This window comes from Mchenga conophoros, linkage group LG4 (genome assembly GCF_057382185.1).
Source record: "Mchenga conophoros isolate Kocher_MC1m ecotype Shallow Benthic linkage group LG4, M_conophoros_male_GT1.1, whole genome shotgun sequence".
Lineage (NCBI taxonomy): Eukaryota > Metazoa > Chordata > Actinopteri > Cichliformes > Cichlidae > Mchenga > Mchenga conophoros.
The window spans coordinates 22,499,126-22,519,997 of NC_140529.1; the positions used below are offsets into that span (position 1 = coordinate 22,499,126).

General features: G+C 40.1%; 2 protein-coding genes across 3 annotated transcripts; one reads left to right on the forward strand and one right to left on the reverse strand.

Annotated features, from left to right (window-relative positions):
- Window positions 1–2,145: 2,145 nt before the first annotated feature.
- Window positions 2,146–6,216, forward strand: LOC146576046 (uncharacterized). The gene is made up of 2 exons (XM_085271055.1): window positions 2,146–2,599; window positions 2,905–6,216. The coding sequence occupies exons 1-2, from the start codon at window positions 2,408–2,410 to the stop codon at window positions 4,615–4,617; spliced, it is 1,905 nt and encodes a 634-aa protein (XP_085127181.1). The 5' UTR covers window positions 2,146–2,407; the 3' UTR covers window positions 4,618–6,216.
- On the reverse strand, window positions 6,210–10,309 carry aimp2 (aminoacyl tRNA synthetase complex interacting multifunctional protein 2). 2 transcript variants are annotated; one of them, XM_085271058.1, is made up of 4 exons: window positions 10,176–10,309; window positions 8,521–8,733; window positions 7,976–8,210; window positions 6,210–7,079 (listed from the first exon to the last, which is right to left on the reverse strand). In XM_085271058.1, exons 1-4 carry the CDS (start codon window positions 10,188–10,190, stop codon window positions 6,691–6,693), a joined length of 852 nt encoding a protein of 283 aa, XP_085127184.1. In that variant the 5' UTR covers window positions 10,191–10,309; the 3' UTR covers window positions 6,210–6,690. The 2 variants fall into 2 exon arrangements, with proteins under 2 accessions (XP_085127184.1, XP_085127182.1); XM_085271056.1 differs by having other exon boundaries at window positions 10,062–10,309.
- Window positions 10,310–20,872: the final 10,563 nt, after the last annotated feature.

Genomic DNA, 20,872 nt, shown 5'->3' on the forward strand with positions numbered 1-20,872 from the left:
ATAATGACAGGCTTTGACACAATGGTCCTTCTCTGTGGTGCGCAACTGCCAAACAACCAATTCCCCGCAGAGCAGACCATTAAAAAAGCAATTAGATGCTTGGCGTGTGCGCACACAGCATTCTAAATCACACGGAGTCATATCGGATTTTCCCAAGACGGTCACAGGAAAGCAGGAAGCTGGAACTGAAAAGAAAGTACGTATTGACTGACCAAATCTATGACACCTCCTTAAATAAACCTTTCCCTCCGCTGCTTCTGACTTTGATCATGCACCTGACAAATTGGTTAATTGGACTTGCCCCCAAAAAGCCACTGAGCCCACAGAGTCAACACCGAATGAAAGACATGCTCAATGCATCTCCAGATGGAAGATTTTTTATATCAGCAGGAAAACATTTTAGGAGCATGCTGCTTGGATGGCTTGAACTGGCAAGATGCATAGGGCTTATGGGAATGAATGAATGAATGAATGAATGAATGAATGAATGAATGAATGAATGAATGAATGAATGAATGAATGAAACAACTCTTGATGGTGCTGAAATCAAGGCAGGTAAGGCAAGCGCTCACATTTGTTTTAATGAACAATTGTGTTCAGAATAGTTTATTCTCCATATTACACAAACTCGGTACAAGTGTGTCTTTACGTTCCCATATGCTGCTTAATGAATGAATGAAATCAACTTGGGAAAAGCACTGAATAAACTCTGTGGTCATTTCAAAAGACTTATGGCGACAATGGACTGCGCTGCATTATACAGAGAGGAGTTTGTGTTGTTATGCTCAGATAAACGAAAGAATAACAGAAACGCCAGTAAAGAGAGCCGTAACAAACAGCATATTGTCTGATTGTTTGGCCAGGTTGTATATAATTTCCATGTGTGCCAGCAGTGTGTATTATAAAGCAAATGAAGAGTATTTATTTGTGTCATGAGTTGTTTTATTTTATTATGTCACGAAAGTGCTCAATTTCTCTCTCTCTCTCTTTTTGTATAATGGCAACGTTTTCATTATGTATTGTGACCATGATTTGTGAAAAAATAAATAAATTTAAATTAGAAATTTAAAAATAAATAAATAAATAAAATGCCAACAAATGTTTTAAAAAAAGAAAAGAAAAGAAAAGAAAAGAAAGTGCTCCATAACCTCGTTAAAACACAGAAAGAAAGTTGATGCATTCCTTAATTTAAAATGTAATGTTTCCTGCTTCTCAGTAAATTTAATACATTTTTTCTATGTTCTCTCAGGGATTAAAGATTTTATATTACATTAACATTACATAGCTGCACACCACAGCCAACTGTAAAGCTAACAATTCAAGTTCATTTATATAGAGTCAATTAGTAACAATAGTCCCCTGAATGTGGTTTATACTATTAGGTAAGACCCCGCGGTATTAGAGCCCCCCACCCCCCCAAGAATCGTGCAACCCTTCTTGGCAAGAGTTTTTTTTAACAGGAAGAAACCTCGAGCAGGACCAAGCTCAGGGAGGACGGCCACCTTTCCAGCTGCTGAAGGAATATGATAAAAACACTAATACAATAGAAAGAGAATGACACTAAAGTATAAACCTGTACAACAAAAATGTACAAATAAAAAAAAAAACAGAAAAGAAAAACTGACCGCTGTTTAGAAATATGCACCTAAAAACTGAAAGTGCGGTGTGGAAACGAATGGGACTCAGTTAAAAGTCAGAACAAAGCGGGCTCAATACCACTTCATACCTTTGCGTTAAATGATGCACGAACATCTGTCTGTCCGCTGAATCTGAACAACTTTAAAGGCTGTCCAGACTAAAACAATCCAACAGTTGTGCTTGTGTTACTGTCGTTTTAGCCTTTCAGATCCCCTGTGTGAAACTTGTGATAGGCTGTAAAAGGAAACTGTTCTAAGCTTCTCTTTTTCCCCCATTAATTTTCTTCGCATGGTTATTTTCTGTAACTGCTTGCTCATTTAATATATTCGGTCTTTGAAACAATGTCTCCATTGATTGCGTCGTTTGTCGTTTCTTACGTCTGCTGCCTGGTGGTGGCGCCAACTCGCAGAAACACAGAGGGGAAAAGGAACTGCTGGTGAAAGCGCCACAGTCAACGCAATCAAACGTACAAGGAGCGGACAGTGACGACACTCTGATGGGACTCGTTTGGGTATGGCGCATGCGTACTTCCGCCAGTGTTCCCATTCTTTGCCGTTGCTGCTCTCAGAGCGCATGTGGGGAAGCTAGCTGACGGTGTTGTCGTCTCCTTCTTCGTTTTCTGGGAAGCATCTGAACAAAGGCCTGCCCCTTTTTCATGAGGATTGCTCTACCGCCATCGTTACTTTACGTGTAATCACGATTACTAAATCGGATTACGATACTTTTATTATATTTCAAGGTACCAGTAACAACAGAGACAGAATTCGAAATGGATGCGGATCACCAAGAAACCAGCGGCGAGACCAAATCGGCCATTAATACTTGGCGTTATCGACACCATTTCACGTACAAGGCAGATCAAGGGAAAAATATCATCGTCCAGTGTAATCTGTGCTTGCCGAGGGTTAATCTGCTGTCCACGTCAAAAACCTCCACTTCAAATCTAAAGAAACATTTAGACGTAAGTCAGTCAGCCTAACAGCCCCGGTACAACTTCCCGTTCCAGTGTTTGTTAATGTTTAAAAGACTCAATGAATGAATAGCCACCCTCGTGATTAATAACGTTACATTGCAGCTGCATGCTACAGGCGCTGGAGGCTCGTAGTGCTCAACTTCTCGGGAAAGAAAAAAAACACAAACAGTCGCTTTACTCTGCAGAAGTGTTCTTAGGAGTGTTTTTCAGTGCAATTAAAGTTTATAAAATGTTGGGAAAGTCTGTTTAAAGAAAAAAAAACAACTGCCATGAAATCTTTCTTTGTTTTCTAGAGAACACATTTAGGCTGTGAAGCCAGGCCTGATGCCAAGAGAGGACGGAAAAAAGAGGAATACAACGGTGAGGAAAGCAGACACTGCCAGCTCAAAAAGCTCAAAGCGGAAATCATCTCCAAATGCCTGACCCAGGCAAAGATCGATGATCTGATCTTCAACTTCATTGTGGAGGACTGCCAGTCATTTTATGTGCTGGAGCAGCCTGGCTTCAGGAAGCTGATTGCCGGTTTAACTGAAGGGCTCAAATCCATGGACAGGGTGACCCTGTTTACTAAGGTGGACCATGGATTCTCCAAGATGCGGGAAGAGTTGATGTCTAAGCTCAGCAGCGTCCAGTATGTGTGCACCACAGCGGACATCTGGACAGCCCACAACAGGAGCTTCTTTGGGATGACCTGTCACTGGATCGATATGGATTCTTTGGAGAGGAAATCCGCCGCCCTGGCTTTTGCACGGCTGCAGGGCAGGATCACGTATGACACCATCGCCGGCCGCATACACGACGTCCACGTGGCCTACAATATTGAGAGTAAAGTTCAGACAACAGTCACAGATAACGGCAGCCCCTTCATCAGTGTCTTCAGGGAGTTTGCGCTGGACAGCCAAGAAAGTGACGACGACATCGGTTTCTACGAGAACGTGAGCACCGTGCTCGAGGGTGAGCCGGAGCAGGACATGCTGCTGTTTCTGCCCACCGTGCAGCGCTGCGCGTCACACACCCTGGAGCAGATCGTCACTGATGACTTCTGGCAGGCTGTGTCACAGGGGCCCATGTGCCAGCTACATTACAGTGCCATGGCTAAAGTGTTTGCCATATGGAGCAAATGCCACCATCTCCAGGTCGGGATGGACGCGGCAGAGGAGATAGGGAAGATGGCACTCGTCGTCCCCACCGTTATACGCTGGAACGTAGAGTACTGTGCCGTGCAGAAGATTGTCTCTCTCAGCGAGCGGGAGCTGACGGAGCTCTGCGCTCGCCTCGAGGTCCCACGCTTTCAGCCGGAGGAGATGGCCTTCTTGAAAGAATATGTGACTGTGTTTCACCCGCTCGCATTTGCACTCGAACTTTTCCAGGCGGAGCAGAAATGCTACCTGGGCCTGGTCATCCCAACCGTACTCAGTCTGAAGAACAAGCTAAATGAGCAGAAGGATGCCGCAAAATACTTCGGCGATGCCATCAACGCCATTGTAATGGCTATCGACGTGCGGTTCCAGGAGCTGTTTGGCAGCACCGAAGCGAAGATTGCGACCGCGACCACTCCTCAGTTTCGCTTGTGGTGGATGGCGGCCTCCGAGAGGGAGGAGATGTGCGCCCTGCTGGCCTCGGAGGCGTCCCAGATGGATCCCTGCACCGTAACCGAGGCGAACACCAGCCGCAACCTGTCCACCATTGAATCTGAGGATGACTTCTTTAGCTACGGCTCAGTGAAACCGGCCGTCCAGATCCAGCAGCGGGGGGTGTTGGAGGAGATTCGCAAGTATGTAGAAGGAACGGGGAAGAGCCTCGAGTGCCTGCAGGACTTCCCAAGAGTGAAGCAGCTCTTCCTAAAATACAACACCACCCTGCCGTCCACGGCCCCCGTCCAGCGTCTCTTCAGCCAGAAGGGCAACCTGGTGACGTCACAGAGAAACTTTCTGACTGACGACTATTTCGAGCGCATTCAGCTTTTGAGATACAACAGCAACCTGTGCTCTCTGGTCAGCGAGTGAAGGGGTTACCGATGGCTGTCTCAGACTTTTAACCGACACAAAATCAAACCATATTGTTTTGAAGTCATCACAGGAGAACACTGAACAATATCTCATTTCAGGCACTTTAGCCCAAATGTTCTTTCTAATATTTATCCCCCCTGCCTGTTTTGGTTGGCAAAGCATATGTCTCCCACTCCAGAATGGCTTAATAAAACATCTGATTGACAATCATAGACACTGACACTCGGACTGACAAAAAGCATCTTTATCTGTGCTGTTGTTGTGATTTGATGTAGCCACGGGGTTAAACTGAAGTGATTTTTGTCTTTCAGTTTCAGTTTTTTTTCTACAGCTGTTCAGTAAGAATGCATCTCCTGTCTGTATTTTATATCATATATAAAGCGACAAGAAGAGACCCCCCCCCTCTCCTTTTGTTTGTTTGTGTCTCGCCTTTTTCCCCCCCCCCTCTCATAAAAACCAATTGCAAGGCACAAGTAATTAGATTAGTTACAGAATGACATCAGCTGCCTTATTTACATGCAGCACCAAACGCGTTCGGCAAACACTCATTGCACTTTCAAATGCGTCCGGGTGTGTTTGTGTGCGAGGAAGATGCAAAGCAGTGGTGCACATTTCCCCAGTGTATTCTTTGCCATGTGCCCGGATGTCAGCTAAGAGCTTTCGTCTTGTCAGACAGCTGCCTGGAGACCAACAGGAGGCTGTCAGAGAATGCAAACACAGGCTCTGTCTGGACCCGAGCTGTCGAAGACCTGACATTTTTGAAAATGCAAAAACCAGCCCGCAGAGAGCCTGAAAAACCTTGGGATTTGCTTTCCCTTCGATATATTATTCCTAAATATATTCTCTGAGTGATTTTCCGTGAGTTTGCCTACAGCAGTCACAGAGGATTAAACGGACTTGAAAACTGAAAACCTATTTCTCTTCTGAATTGGGATTCTGTTCCATAGTGCAGCTTCTGATAGGGAGAAAAAACAGCTTACACAACTGATTGCAGAGAAAGAAGCTGGAGGAGTGTAGATTAAAGAGTAAAGCAACAATTCTTTGCTGCTGCAAAGTAAAATGAAACAGAAGTATCTGGAGTTGCACTGAGTTCAGGGGTCTTTGTTTATGGACTGTAGGAGGAAGCTGGGAGTACCTGTAGAGAACCCAGGAAGAGTGTGTAAATGTACTAAAGGCTCAATCACAGCTTCTGTATCATTAATATGTGGTTGGATGACGCAAAATATGCACTGATCAATACAGGGTTTAGGGGCCCTAAAATGCAGTCCAGACACATGCATTTTAGGTTAGTTGCTGACTTTAAATTGGTAGTAGGTGTGAATCTATTCCTGTAGCAAAGAAGTGAGTTCTTGTGTGTGTTTTTTTCCGCCCTTTTGGTTCAGTGCACCTCTGTTTGACTGGATATGATAAACATCTGAATAAGCTTGATGAATGACATGCTAGAAAATTATCTTCTGTCACTTAATGTCACTCCTGCCACCTGTTAGACACAGATGTGCACTTCAGTAAATGCCAGCCGTTTGTCTACTTGGAGTGAAATGGTTTTTGAAGTGATCAAACAGTGCAACAAATCAAACCTGGGCACAAAGTTTGAAGTAGAAAGTAGAAGTTTTAATGATTTCAGAAAAACAAAACACACGAATGGTACAAAGTATTACTTCTGAAAACAACAAGCAATACCCATCACCACACACATTTTTAACAGGGTCGTGTTAGGCACAAAGTGGGTGGAAGGTGTAGAGTGTGTGTGTGTGTGTTTGTCTAATAACCTCCGTTAGTATCACTGATTGAACCCATCACCAAACCCTTGTCCATACCATCTCCTTATTCTTCCTCCCTTGCAAAATGCAGCTTTAGGATCTCTCTATAGCATCATGGCAAAAATAAATACCGTTGAGTCACTTTACCCATCTGCCATAGTGCTTCTACTTCATCTGTGTCAGTTCAGTGTTACGCTAGAGCAAGGAAGGAAGCATCAGGAGGTGTTTCAGACATGGCGGGGATATATTTTATTATTCTAATGCCCTTCTCTCACTTTGCATCTGGTGTCTGGTCCTGGAACAGCCCAAGTCATTTCAGAAGGAGCTTGGCATGGCTGAAGTGGCCCAGGTTCTCGCAAGACTTGATCCAGCGCTGGACGTTAGCCGGAGATGAGGAGGCCGAGCCGCTCTGCAGCACGCAGCAGTAGCAGGCGACATCAGCCAGGGAGAACTCTGGTCCGGCTAGCCAGGGGTTGGAACCCAGAGTTGAGTTTAGGGCCCGCAGAACAGTGGATCGCTCTTTGACACTGCCCTCTGCCAGCTGGAAGAAAGCCGTATCCACCCAGCTGTCCACCAGGGTAGCAACAGCGGGGTCACTGGGATAGGGGGCAAGCAGCTTAAAGAGGAAGCGTGCTATGTTGCCCTCACCCTCAATGGGACACATGTTCTTGATGCTAAACTTCATCTGTGGTTTAGGAACTGTGGATGCAGAAGAGAAATGAGGTCATAACTTTTAGACAAATGGTGTCAATATAAAGATTAAAACATCTGCTTTTGTAGGGCATGGGTCTAAAAAGTGAAACCAACACTTAAGTGCCATAAACCCACATTCTTTCTAATGACCAGGAGGGGGCGGCTGTATAAAAAGATTCTATGAAAAGAGTCTGTGGGAACAAAACTCAACTACTCACTGGATCTTTGACCTCAGTAAACACTTTCCTGATAGATTTATGGGTACAATTTTTGTTTTAATAGGACATGCTTCTAATTTTTCTAGTTCAAGTAAAGAGTCAAATATACAAAACAGCAAAGTATGTTGATGGTAAGTCACAATATGGGCGTGCAGCATTCCCAGACTTCACTGCATTAGAAAACTGAGGTGTTTTTGATAATGAATTCATTATCTGCATCTCATAAATGACGCATTGCTTCCTAATTATACACTAAAGAATAAAGTAGCTGAACGCCTACTCAGAAGACTATGTCTGATTGCAGTTGTTTTTGTTTGTTTTAAAAATACCCTGACGTGGTTATGATATGATAATTGGTTTCATAGTATTAGAAAAACTAGAATTCTATGAAACAAGCCACCCACATACTTTCACAAGACATTACATCCAAATTAAACTGTATCAGCACTGCCTTGCACCAGCACATTAAAGTGAGCAAGGACACAGGGCCATGTACAATGAACATATGACCACTACTGTTTTAGGTTCTTGACTTTCTAGAACTTCTAAGTAGGATTTCTAAACTGATTCTTTGGAAGAAACCAGAAAAACATCCTCAAGCATGTGTGACTGTTCAAATCTGACACTCAGAACAATCCATTATTATTATTATTATAATGTACAAAAGTGCCCAGGTGACCTCACCATCTTTCCATATGAGGGTGAAGCCCAGCTGAAACATGTGGCGGGCGTAGCTGTCTGTGTGCCGTGGTCCGAGGCAGGACAGAAGCTGTGGTGGCACACTGGCAACAGAGGAGTGGACGTGGACAGTAGAGAGCACTCGATAGTGCTGACAGAGCAGGCTGTGGAGCACCAGCAAGGTCAGGGGTGGCTGCACCGGGTTGGCGTTTATGACGATATCACGGAGAGCACCGAGATCCTGGTCACATAAAGATAGGCTCTGCTATTATGACACCACTACAGCCTGCACATACAGCTAATATTCAGTCTATACCCTAAGGTAGGCTTAAAAGGTAAACTCAATTATAGCCAGGTTGAGCAGGTTAACAGTATAAAAACCTGGAATGACAGAGGAGATGTGATCAGGAAGATGGATAAGAGATTACTACTACTGGCAAGAAAAGGCAGTAACAGTAAAGCATTCAGTTAAAATTACTGCCAGTGAGTAGTTTGAAAGAAATGTTACCAGTAGCGACAAACAAAAGACAAAAAAAGATTTTTTTTTATACCTTGCCCAGTACTGTGTCCAGGTCTGTGGTGTTTTTGAAGGTTGTGGAGCACTGGGAGGAGAGGCTGCTGCTGACTGTCAGGTCCAGATCGGCATCAGGGGTCATCACCGTCTTGGCCAAGCCCTCCACAGCTGCTTTCAGCTCATAGAGTTTTCTCATGATCTCATCCTGCCGGGCCTCCAGAGCTTTGACGGCTGGGTCCACCTCGCCATTCTGAAGCAACACAGAAAAAACAAAAAAACAACACTGAATCTGGCTTAAACCACCCAGTCACATGAATGACTAATGTAAAGCAAACAAATACTGGCGACTACCCCTTATCCTCCTATGAGGCACACCTATGGTACCAATTTGAAGCTCCTATGTCATTCCATGTAGTAATTACTAACAGCTGCTTTGACAAAAAAAAAAAAGTAGGAAAAAAATGGCCCATAATTTGCTATACTTTTAGTATGCTTAATTTGTTGTTTTTAAACTAAATTTTGATCAGTTTTACAATCAAAATGTTGTGGTGACTCAACTCTGCAGAGGTAAACAGAGCTGAGTGGTTACTCAGTCAGCTATTTTCAAGATACACAAAGACTACACATCTATCTGAAGTCTGACTACAAGTTTATATGTCTGGTTAATGCATAACACCAGAAATCTCTAAGGACAGATGAAGTTCAAATTCTCTTCATGGCCTCAATCTCATCACATAAACATCATTGAAATGTGCAAAGAAAACATGCTATACATTCATGAAAGCCATGCTGTGAGTCATGAATCAACAGAATCGTTTATGCTCCACTGCAGATGCTGAAAGTGAAAGCAAAAATATTACACTATCAAACCATGGGGGGTTTACAGCTGGTTCTATTGGCCATTTTGGATCTAAACTGGTCCAGCCACTGAAATAGCATGCCTCCATGATGATCAAACAAGAAAAATCTATAATTAACCAACAGTAAAATTAATTAAAATGAAAAATCTCTAATTAAGATGACTATTCAGTAACACGTAAATATGGGTTCAATATTACTTGCTGGTATATAGCTGCCTAGTTAAGTCTATAACGATGAGATAATTACATCTATGATAACATTAAGTTTGTAACCAAACGTGACTGCTGCAATTTCCCCAATACAGTGTCATGAACTTGCAGATGAAACAGTACGGTCGGTGCACCCCCACAAATGAAGAATGGTCTCAAATAAAGACACAATCCTGATCGATTACATTAAAAACAATGTCACAGACTGGAGACAACCTAACCGAACCGTTTCACTGCTGCATGCCGTTTAATAATCTTGATGTAAAACAGCGGAGACACGCTGTAGTTGTTGCATCAGCCTAAAACTGAGATTACTCCCTGACAAGCTAAGTTAGCTAGCTCGGCTACAGACAGCTCCAGCTAATATCGCGTCCGAGAAGCGCAACTATGAATGGAAACAACGAACAGGGAGAGGAGCATAGCTCAAGCGAAAGAGTTAATAATCATAATCATAATAATAATGATAATAAAAAGAATAAAATTATAACTTCGAAATGTGATTAGTTACCTGAAGCGCGTGTTCGGGGGTGCAGCTTTTTCCTTGCTGCGCGTGGATATTTGGTACCTTGTACATGCAGGTGGGCAAATCAATCTTTATGTCACCCCCACAGATGGGCTTTACCTGGTACATGGGCATGGTGGTGGAAGACAGAGTGTCACAAAAGGCTAAAAACAAAAACCCGGACACACAAGTCTTGTTGACAGGCAGCAGCAGCGGCAGGGACTACCACAGCTCACGGTGACACGGGAAAGAGGCCGGGGTGACGTCATATCCGGTGAAATCAAAAAGACGTTTTATTTCCGTTTTCTAATTTTATTATTATTATTATTATTATTATTATTATTATTATTAGCCATTCATAAGCCAAATTTCCAGTTGTTATAATAAACTTCTGACAATGACTCTACAACTCAAAATTTCAAGCTATTTTCTCAGTTTCACGTTAATTTGTATTTACAATACAGGGAAAAAAGCTTACATATGTTTCAGCTTCTAACAATAGATAAATAAATAAGTCGAATTCAAAATTTCGACTTACTAAGTCAAACATATGAGAAAATAACATCAAAATTGTGAGATAACAACCCACCACTGAATTTTATTTATGAGGGGGTTTTTTTCAGGTTATTTTTCTTATGCTGGATTCCATGAAATAGAAACCAAAGAGCCACTTTCATTATTCATAAAACAAAATTTATATGACAATATTAGATCATGAAGAAAAAAGTTAATGAATTAATGTAGAAAATAATTTTAAGAAAAATCAATAATATATATTTTTAAAAAGCTTATGTCAAATTAATTATAATCACTCCATAAAGAAAATATTTTAAAGGATTTTTCAACTACAGGCTTCAGCTGGTTTACTGCAAGGCCAGCCATAAATCTATACAAAACTTGCATTTATGTTAAAAAAAACAAACAAACAAAAAAAAGCAAAACACTTCCCTAGTAAAACGAAGAGAGTCCAAATTACAATTTTCATCACACATTCAAAATCTGATTGCTTTTGCTGACAAATGTGGTAATTCAATCTTCTTACCAGCTGCACATATTATTCCAGAGAGGCTGCACTGATTCACAATGGAAAACCGTTATTCTAATTTTCAATATCATTTTCACAGAACACATAATTATTCACATCCAAATTAAATCTCAGATATGAGAATTCATTAGATGGGTAAATCTTATTTGGGATATTGAAGCTCGTTTCTTTCACCTAAGGAGGGAGAGAGAGATATATACTTTCTTCTCAGCACTTTAACCTCTTCAACATTAAATTCCTCCATAATACTGTTCTTTCTAAGGAACTAGGATAGATTATAAGTCTGTTGGTATAATTACTATCACATAAGTCAGTTCCTGCTATGCAGAGCTTTCTCAGACCAGGGGAAAACTATTATTGTTGAACTCAAAGAGGGTTGTATGGCTTCAATTAGAGCAGAAATTTCTCACAGGACACCTCATGTTGCAACAGACTGAGCTACATGCAAAAATCCTTTTAGCTCTTTATTCATCTTTGTGCAAAGGTTTATTTGATTGTTTTGCCAAGTAGTGGATGCCTTTAATTTTGTGTTCTGTTAAGATGATCTCACATTGCTTCAATAATGCTCCAGAATGGACAGTCAGGGACTGATAATGTTCCATTGTGTGGTTTAATTTTAATTGCTGAAAAATGAAACAGGTCCCAATCAGATGCTTTCCAGACGTATTACCTGGCCATGTTTTTATCGCCACTGTTTAATTTTACAGAAGTACAGTTTACTCCTCTTTGAAAATCTTGTTAAATACATCAATGTTTGTCATGTGTACAGAAAATGGTTCATAAACAGGCATTTACTCTGTTTATCACTGGGATAAGTAGAAGTCACAAATGACAAGATGTTTGACTGTTTGACATGATTGTATTAATCCTTTGAGAAACAGTTCTTTTGGCCAGTCTGCATTTATTTAAAACACTGTACCCATCCATATCAGAGAGCACAATACATCGGATATGTTCAAATGTCAGCCAAAAGATGGCTGAATGATAATCAGTTTTGTCACCATTGATTTAAAATTCTGTGGTGCACATTTTTCTGCGTGAATAATTCAGTCAGTGTTAAGTTGGCTTAACAAACAAACAAACAAACAAACAAACAAACAAACAAACAAACAAACAAACAAACAAACAAACAAACAAACAAACAAACAAACAAACAAACAAAAACAAAAAAAAAAACGGGTCAGGTACAAGGATTGGACCTAAAATGAGTGAAATGTCCAAAGAAAATACTTTGAAGGAGCTTCAGAAAGTATACTTGTAAAAAAAAATTACAAGAAATTCTGGCTCTTTGGAGACGAAATATGAAGAAATAATTAGTGGCTCAAGACTTTTGCATAGTTCTGAATACAAACAAAGGTGGTGATTAGAGGCAACAGTACCTGAAGAGTAGCTCTTCTTCTTCTACATCTAAGAGTTTTACATCAGTTGGGATTTCTTAATGTTTTTGAGTTGCATCATAGGCCCTTTCTGCATAGCCACCCACCATTCTTATTCTTTGCGTAATGCTTTCTGTACAGTTTTAACAAAAGTCCAAATGCTTTTAAATTTTCATGCTTTCTAAAGATCAGCTTCATTCTCTCTACTGATTCCCCACATTGATGCATATTTTGAAACATCCCCTCTTTTTCCCATCTCCCTTCGCCCCTCAAATCATATCTCTTCTTACATCTTTGTATTTTCTGCACAAGATACTGATTAGATTTAATGTTTGTGTTTCCCAAAAATGATAACAGTGTCTCGTGAAAACTGAACTCTTTAAGTGCATCGAGTTCTTAATCTGCTAATAAACATCTGTTCTTTCTTTTTGGATCCCCTGCTTCTTACCTCTTCTACTTTATTTTGTATCCCAGTAACTACTTCCATCTGTAGCCACTGAAAACTTCCTCAGTGTGCTGTGAAGACCATGTTTTCCTCAAATGTTGATGTTGAAGCAACGATGAATTATCAGACAGTATTTCAACAAGCTAAAAATGCTCCCGTTTTAGGTTTTGATAGACCTAGTGAGTTACTATAGGCCTGTATGAGTATTTTCCTTTCTCTTACTTCCACTATGAATTCGAATGTGACCAAATTCACTACAGATTGAAAACATCTGACGTTCTTTGAATCAATGCAGATGACTGGCAATCAATCCACTGTTGAACCTATTAGCTCTGTTTATATATTGTTTGACTCTGTGTATCATTTCTGTCTCCATCATTCCTTTACTTAGGTCTCATTTTATTGCTTAAATTGATGTTACAAAGTTCCAAGTATTTTCAAGCATCTCTACTGATGTTACATTGGTCAGATATTGCTTATTTAAGGTATTTGGTAATAAACATGACTATTATTCTAACCAAAATTGTTATTTAATCTTCTCAATAATCAGTAAATAATCTAGACTGTGCCACATCAGATTAAGTATATTAAATCCACTCGTTTTGATATGCAGTAGAGGGCGCCATGGTATAATTTCTCATAGAAGTTTACTGCAGGTGGTCAGTAGCCAACAGACTAGCTGCTCATAACGTTTTGACTCATTAGGCTACAGAAATATATGCTGCAGAAATATTGTTATATAGGATATTTCTCTTGTGTTTCTGTTGTCTGATCCTCTAATTTTCTAGGTTTATTGTGCTTTTTTCAGTATTCATAAGTCCTTATTCAAGATAGTTTACACACTTTTTTTTTGCAAGAGCAATGTGAAAAAGTATCTAAATCAGAGGATGGTTATACTAAGTAAAAAAAATGGGAGCAATGATTTATGCCAAACATTTCTTAACTTTTTAGCTTAAAAATGCATATTTAAAGCTAAAGCATCTATCTATCTATCTATCTATCTATCTATCTATCTATCTATCTATCTATCTATCTATCTATCTATCTATCTATCTATGGTGTAAATTTAATTCATCATTACAGTGATTTTACAGAAAGTTGAATGTATTTCAAAAATATGGTAACATTCTGTTAACAGCAAAGCATTCTGCGATTTGCAGAAGAACGAGAGGATGAGGCTGGGTAGAAAAATTTCTGGGCATCTCTGCCCATTATGTAGGACTTACTGTAATTCATTCATCTGCCTGTCCTTTTGCTATACCTCTTTGTTCTTTTAAACTCATTGTTGTTGATACTGCTACAGATCAGGACCTGGAGCTGGTGTGCTTTTCGTGTTAAGAAATGTATTGAAGAGATGCACTTTGAGACAAGTTTTTGATGTTTGCCATGTTTGTTTGTTTTTAAAATGTTGGTCACTCTCTCTATTTTGCTTCTTGAATTATTTTAGGGATCTAATGTTTCCTCACCAGTAGGATTGCAGCTGGCTTTGTTAGGGTTTTCCACTAATACACTGCATTTCCGTGGGAAATGCAATCATTGTTTTTAGGAAAACAATATTAAGACTGTTAATATGTCTGTAAATGTAAACATTATCTTTTAAATAAATGTCAACATTTAAAAAAATGCTACAACACATATGGGACACTTATAGACATGATGAGTATTAAGTATTTGTTATGTCAGCTACTACATTTTCACAAAATAATTTACTGGGGAAATTACACTATTACTGTAAAAATCTGTTGTAAACGTTACAGTAAAACTAGATATATACTGTAAAAGCACAGAATTACGGTAAAAATTGCCTAAAACAAACTCGCTAAATGGATAGTGCAGAATTTAAACTATTATTTCTTTAAATGCTGTAACTAGAACATTGTACTGACAAAAATAAAAAATCCTCCTGTAAAATAAAATAGTATAAAACTGTCAAATAAATTATAGTATGGTGACTACATTTTGCAATATAGTCCTGGCAAAATGATAGGATTTTTACCGTTTTTCTTACAGACTATGTCTCTAGAAATCTTTAACTATTTGTTCAACATTTTTCATTTGTGAATATGTGAGTGCTATGTGTTGTTTCCTTTTTTGTATGTGTCTCATTCGACACCAGGACCTTTGTAATCTCGGGCTAAAAAAACAAAAAACACCCCAGCTTTATTTCTACAGCATCAAACGTGTGACACCAATCAAAATCAATTTGCCAAGTCTAGCCAGTGTCATTCGATCTCAGGTGATCTTTTGCGTCAGTCAAACCTAGCAATACAATCCATTACCAGGAAGCAGTCGAGGAGCCCACGACATTGACGCACACCAAGCTTCTCCTTTGACTTGTCCTCTTGCAGTCACCTTCTTCACTGTCACCTCTCTGTCAGAGGAATCTTCTTAGTACTGTTTCACACTTTAGCAGCATCCTTTCCTCTCCAGCCACTGCCCCCAGAGATGGTTAATGAAAAACAGCACGATTGAGTTTAATGTTGCAAATACTTGTTAATCCTGAATAATTCACTATTCACTGAAGTCTGACAACAGAGAGGGAAGAAGGGGTTGAGTGTTGAGGTGAAGGAGTGGGGTGGTGTTGATGCAAACCTGGCACTAATCCTGATGTAATAGTCAGATCTGATGGCCTATAAGACCTGAGCTCGAAATTGAGACTATAGTCTCTTCTTTTCAGAGGAGGAACTGAAACCTGACAGTTCACAGTGGTTTTTTAAGTCATGTTGAACAAGGGAGTCTGTCAGGCTGTAGATAGTATGAGATTAAGGTAGGTGCTATCATATACTTAGGCCCAGTCCTGCTGAGCAGCTGACAGTGTTAAACAACGAGGGAATGAAGAGTTGGCAATGATTGCTTTGAGATGCTTATAATAACAATTTATAAATGTAGTGCATGCTTCAGAATAGGGGTGCATTTAGGTCAAAGAACAAATTGATCATGTCATAGCATCAGTTCTCACATTAGGATACAGGATACATTTCAGTAAACTAAAGTTTAAAAACTCATGCTTGGTGGTCTTCCCCTCAAAAATCACATGAATTTAATTTAGTTTCACTCAGTGCTTTTCCCCATGGTTGTCCAGGTCCAAGCTGTGGTGAGTATGGCTGTGCGGAGAGGAGGATTTAACCAAGAATCACAGACTTTTAAAAGGACAAAATAATACAAAAGGATCAGCATATAAGCAATAATTTATGGGTGTATACAGTAAGCTGTAAAAAAGTATCCAAATTTCAGTTTCAGATGGAGACATAAGCACTGTCTGAGTTTCTGGATGTCTTTTTTTTTTTTTTTTGAAGCTGATTGGTATCTACTGACACTTACGGATGTTGCAATGTGTTTACTAACCAAACTCCTACGCACGAGCGTTCTTTATTGGGCCTCTAGGTTTGTCCTGGATCACAGTCGTCACCTTATCTCATTGTGCCTTCTTACTTGAAAAGGTCTGCAAAGTACCTGTCTACTTCTTCATGACAGCCATTAATCAGTCTGAGGATGCGTCAGCACATGCAACAGCTGCTCGGTGGTTTAAACAGGGTGTGGCTTTTAGTTCAAATTGCACACTTGCCTTATTCTAGCTAACAGACACACACCTTAAACTATATTTTAAATATGATTAACATAACTGCCAACCAGTTATGTGAACTGTGTATGGAAATAAATTCGAAGAAACCACCTTCCTCTAAAGAAGCCTCACAGAGACATCATGAGTAGAGGCTTAGAAATAATGCTTGTTGGGGAACAGAGGCAATGCTGTCATCCCCTGCATTATGGATAGAGTTCCTCCACAGAGCTCACAAAGCCCGTTCAGTCATCCTAACACGGCGGTTAAATCTTTTACGATGCACCTCTTTGCACAAACTATCAGGTAGCAACATCTCTGATACCTTCAAGTTCTAAAAGACTGGGGATGAGTCAAAAATGCGGACAATATTTTTCACAGCAGAAGCTGGACATCCTGAAGATATTTGCAGGGTTTAGTGTCTCTGGTTTGCCCAAGTACATCAGGTTGTTTTCAGTTGAAGATGGGGTGCACATTAAAGTTTCACACAGACTTAATAAGTAAGGTGAGCCTGACACTCCTTTCTTGATATGAGTTTTTGGTGACAATGAAGCGAGGGCATCAATTATTGAGGTGCCATACAGACAAGCAGGCTAAGCCTATGTGTCCATCCCAAAGGGCTAATCCAGGCATAATGCCAGGTACAGTAGTAGCAGACACGCAACGGTTTAAACAGCTAAAGTAACTTTGCTTGCTTACTTTATTTCATCTGGCAGTTATGTCATCTGATTTTGTTTGGTATCTTAATCTTAACGTGTCAGTGGCATGATCATTTCCAGGATTTTTTAAAATTATATCACATTAAAACTGTTTTATATCAAACAACATTTTTTACTATTTTTACTTTTACATAAGTAAAAGCCACAAGTTTAGCATAAAGAACATAAAGTACTCATTATACAAAATGTATATCACTTTAATGTTGCAGCTGGAGAAGGTTTTACTTACTTATATGCTTATATGGTTATATGCTACTTAGGTGCTTGTGGTCAGCTGCTTGTTAAAGCAAATATCTAATCACCCAATCACATGGGTTCAACTAAGTCCATTTAAGCATGTAGTCATGGACAAGACGACCTGCTGAAGTTCAAAGTGAGCATCAGAATGAGGAAGAAGGGTGATTTTAATTATTTGTATAGTGCCAGATGGGCTGGTGTGAGTATTTCAGAGACCACTAATCTGGGATTTTCCCAAATAGCTGTTTCAGAGTTTAAAGAGAATGGTCCAAAAAAAAAAAAGAAAGTATCCAGGTAGAAGCAGTTCTCTGGGTGAAAATGCCCTGTTGATGTCAGAGGAGACCAGACTGGTTCAAGGTGGAAGGGAGCAGTAACAAGTAACTACATCTTTAAGCCAAAGTATGCAACAAAGCATTTCTGAATGCTCAAGACTTGAAGCAGATGGGCTACATCAGCATAAGACCATACCAGGTGCCCCTCCCATCAGCTAAGAACAGGAAACTGAGGCAAGAATTTGGACAGGTTCACCAAAATTGGACAATAGTAGATCAGAAATATGTTGTCTGATCTTATGCACCCAATTTCTGCTGTGACATTCAGATGAAATAGTCATTTGGCATAGACAACATCAGTTTCATGTTGCTTTAAATTATGTTTATTAGTTTGGTGTTTTGTGCTGTTTGCCCATCAACAGATCATGCAGCAAAAGGAGATTTAAATGTGTGTGCGATACATCTGAACATTAGTTTCAATGATAGTGCTGCCAAAAGAACATCAATCTGCTGCCGTTTGACATTTTTTCCTATTCTCCCCTCTCTCTCAGCAAAACACATCTCCATATTTTGCTTTTCATCCCTCTGCCCTTGAGTCCTCGTAATCTGCGTGTCACATTATCTTATAGTGCTGTCCCACACTAGCACATCCAGCAGTCAGCGTCTACCTGTTGGCTCACATTTCCTTCCTGTTTACCACTCGCAGCTCTTGACCTGCAGGGGTCACAGCTTTATTGTGTGTCCCTTGGCTTGTGTTACCTACTGGCTTCCCCAACCTTGTCCTGCAATCAGCCATCATAGTCTGCCCTCCATGCCACCCCCCGTCTGCAGAGATGAGAATTCAAATCTCATAACAGCAGCTAAGGGTAGCCTACATGATAATCTAATCAAGTGCTGTTGTGCTTGTACAGTGCTCGTGTCACAATACAGTATATCTGCTGATGTGTTTGCTTAACACACACAATTGTTCATTTATCCAGTTAAATTCCATATTGGAGTGATGTCAAGGTTATAGTTTTTTAAACTTTGCACAGTTTATAATACTTTTAAATGTTATGTTCAAAAATAAATTTAAAATGACCTTCTCCGATACAAAATTGTGAATAATCAGGCCCCGTCATGTCTTAAAGACCTCATAGGACAATATTATCCTATCAGAGCACTTCACTGTCAGGCTGCAGGAAAAGTTGTGGTTCCTATAGTTTTCAAAAGCCCATGTACTGTAGAGACATCCCCCAGTTTGGATTCAGGAGACAAACACCCTCTCTACTTTTGAAACTCATTTTTGATAAAGCTTATAGTTACGGGTAGATCAGATGACCTTGAACCCTCCCTTAGTTATGCCACAATAGACTTATGCTGCTGGGGGGCTTCTTAGAATGGGTTGGACATTTCTTCTTTACTCATCTGTTTTCACTCCCTGTGTGTTTATGCACCATTACTGCTTTCATTAGTTTATTATTAACATCTGGCTCGTTCTCACTTTTATCCTGTCTCTCTCTGCTCTCTTCTCTTTTCCCTCATCCCCAACCAGTCATAGCATTCTTCCTGTTAAAAGGGGGTTTTTCCTTACCACTGTTGCCAAGGGCTTCTTAATGTGGTTGTTGGTGTTTCTTTCTAATATTGTAGTGTTTTTACCGTACATCATTCATGAGGCTACAGTCGCGAGTTGACAGTATACAAACAAAGCTGTATAAAACTGAATTGAATCCAGTGGTTGATTTCTTATTTCCTTCATGTGTATCAGTCTAACCTTCAAATGTTTCCCTTTAGCACACCTTTACCTTTTTGTACTACACATATGCCAAAAAGTACTGCAGATTATCACATTTAATTCTGGACTTAACTATTTTGTTTATCTCGTTATGTTTTTTTCTTCTCTGCTCTGTACTGATTGGTCTTGCAAGTGTAGTTTTAAATTGCATGGCCTTTATTGGTTTATTCTGATACTGTGTTTATTCCTATTAAACTGTAAGTGTCCCTGACTTTAGAAGAACAGGTCTGTATGAGTCCAGTAGAGAAAGAAGGAATAAAAAGCATTTCGTCCCAAAAAAAACCTGTGAATCAAGCATCTAAATGTGTGACTGCACGACTACATTTGTGACTGTGACATCAAGCTAATGCCAGAGTAGGCCCCATACTGTGGTTCGGAGTGGCAGGTGTCTGCTCTAATAGTCAGGTTCCTCCTGTAATATACACATAATTAAAATGATACTAATGCGGAAGCCCTGAAAAAAAATTGCTACTCTGTATTTTGGCGCCGCTAGCGGGCCGGAGAATAGTGAGGTGGCTGTTAGTTTTAATCCCCCAAATCCTATAAGTGCAGAGAATGAAAAATCAGTGTGCTATTTAAAGTCTTCAGGGTGTAGGGGTTGTGATGATGGTTGTAAGGTGGCCAGAGTTCTGTCTGAGAGCTTGGCAGGTTGTCCCACATCTAAAGTGACTATTCTCATTACCCATTGGCTTCAAATGAACGTGCACCAATTAATTTGTTTAGCAAATTTCTGTGCTTATTTAAAACTGGTTGTTTTCTTGCTATCTGTGTCTAATCTCTTGATTTTAGCTGATGTATCGCATATTATGTGCAGCATGTGCAGTGTTTTGTTTGCCTAGCCTGAGCAGCACCAAGGTGTAGCTGGGTTTATTTGCAAAGCTGAGGTCAGGTGTCACCCAATCCAACCACGGTGACACTCAGGTGGTCATCAAGGACACCTCTTCTGGTTTCTCCCTGTGTTAGCTCTATGGTTCTAAAACTCTCTCTCTCTGTGACACACACACACACACACACACACACACAAAACTACAGTGGTACTGTACATACAGTGTTTGTGTCAGTTCTCATATACCTGACACTGACACTGTCTGTCTCATTTACTGCTGTGATCAGGGTAAGTAAAGATTTAAAGGGCACCTCCAAACTGTAAATGAAATATTGTAAGTGGGTGTTTACGTGTGTTGTGTCCATACAGGTATGTGTATATGCAGTATAAATCCCCATACAATAAGAGTTAATTAGAGCTCTTCTTGTGCATGTAAAATATTTCAGTGCTTGAACTGCTGTTCTTGCAAATCTGCACTGTGACATCCCAAAGCAGAGGACATACTGAAACACACTGAGATCTGCACTTGTTTATAAATAATGAAAAGAAATGCATGACCTGGAT

Excerpts from the sequence above, each read along its gene's own strand:
- LOC146576046 (XM_085271055.1), top strand. The coding sequence starts at position 2,408 with ATGGATGCGGATCACCAAGAAACCAGCGGCGAGACCAAATCGGCCATT. Across the intron at positions 2,600-2,904 it reads ATCTAAAGAAACATTTAGAC|AGAACACATTTAGGCTGTGA; the intron begins GTAAGTCAGTCA and ends TTTGTTTTCTAG.
- aimp2 (XM_085271056.1), bottom strand. The coding sequence starts at position 10,190 with ATGCCCATGTACCAGGTAAAGCCCATCTGTGGGGGTGACATAAAGATT. Across the intron at positions 8,734-10,061 it reads CCCCCGAACACGCGCTTCAG|AATGGCGAGGTGGACCCAGC; the intron begins GTAACTAATCAC and ends GTGTTGCTTCAG. Across the intron at positions 7,080-7,975 it reads CACCCTCATATGGAAAGATG|TTCCTAAACCACAGATGAAG; the intron begins GTGAGGTCACCT and ends CTGCATCCACAG.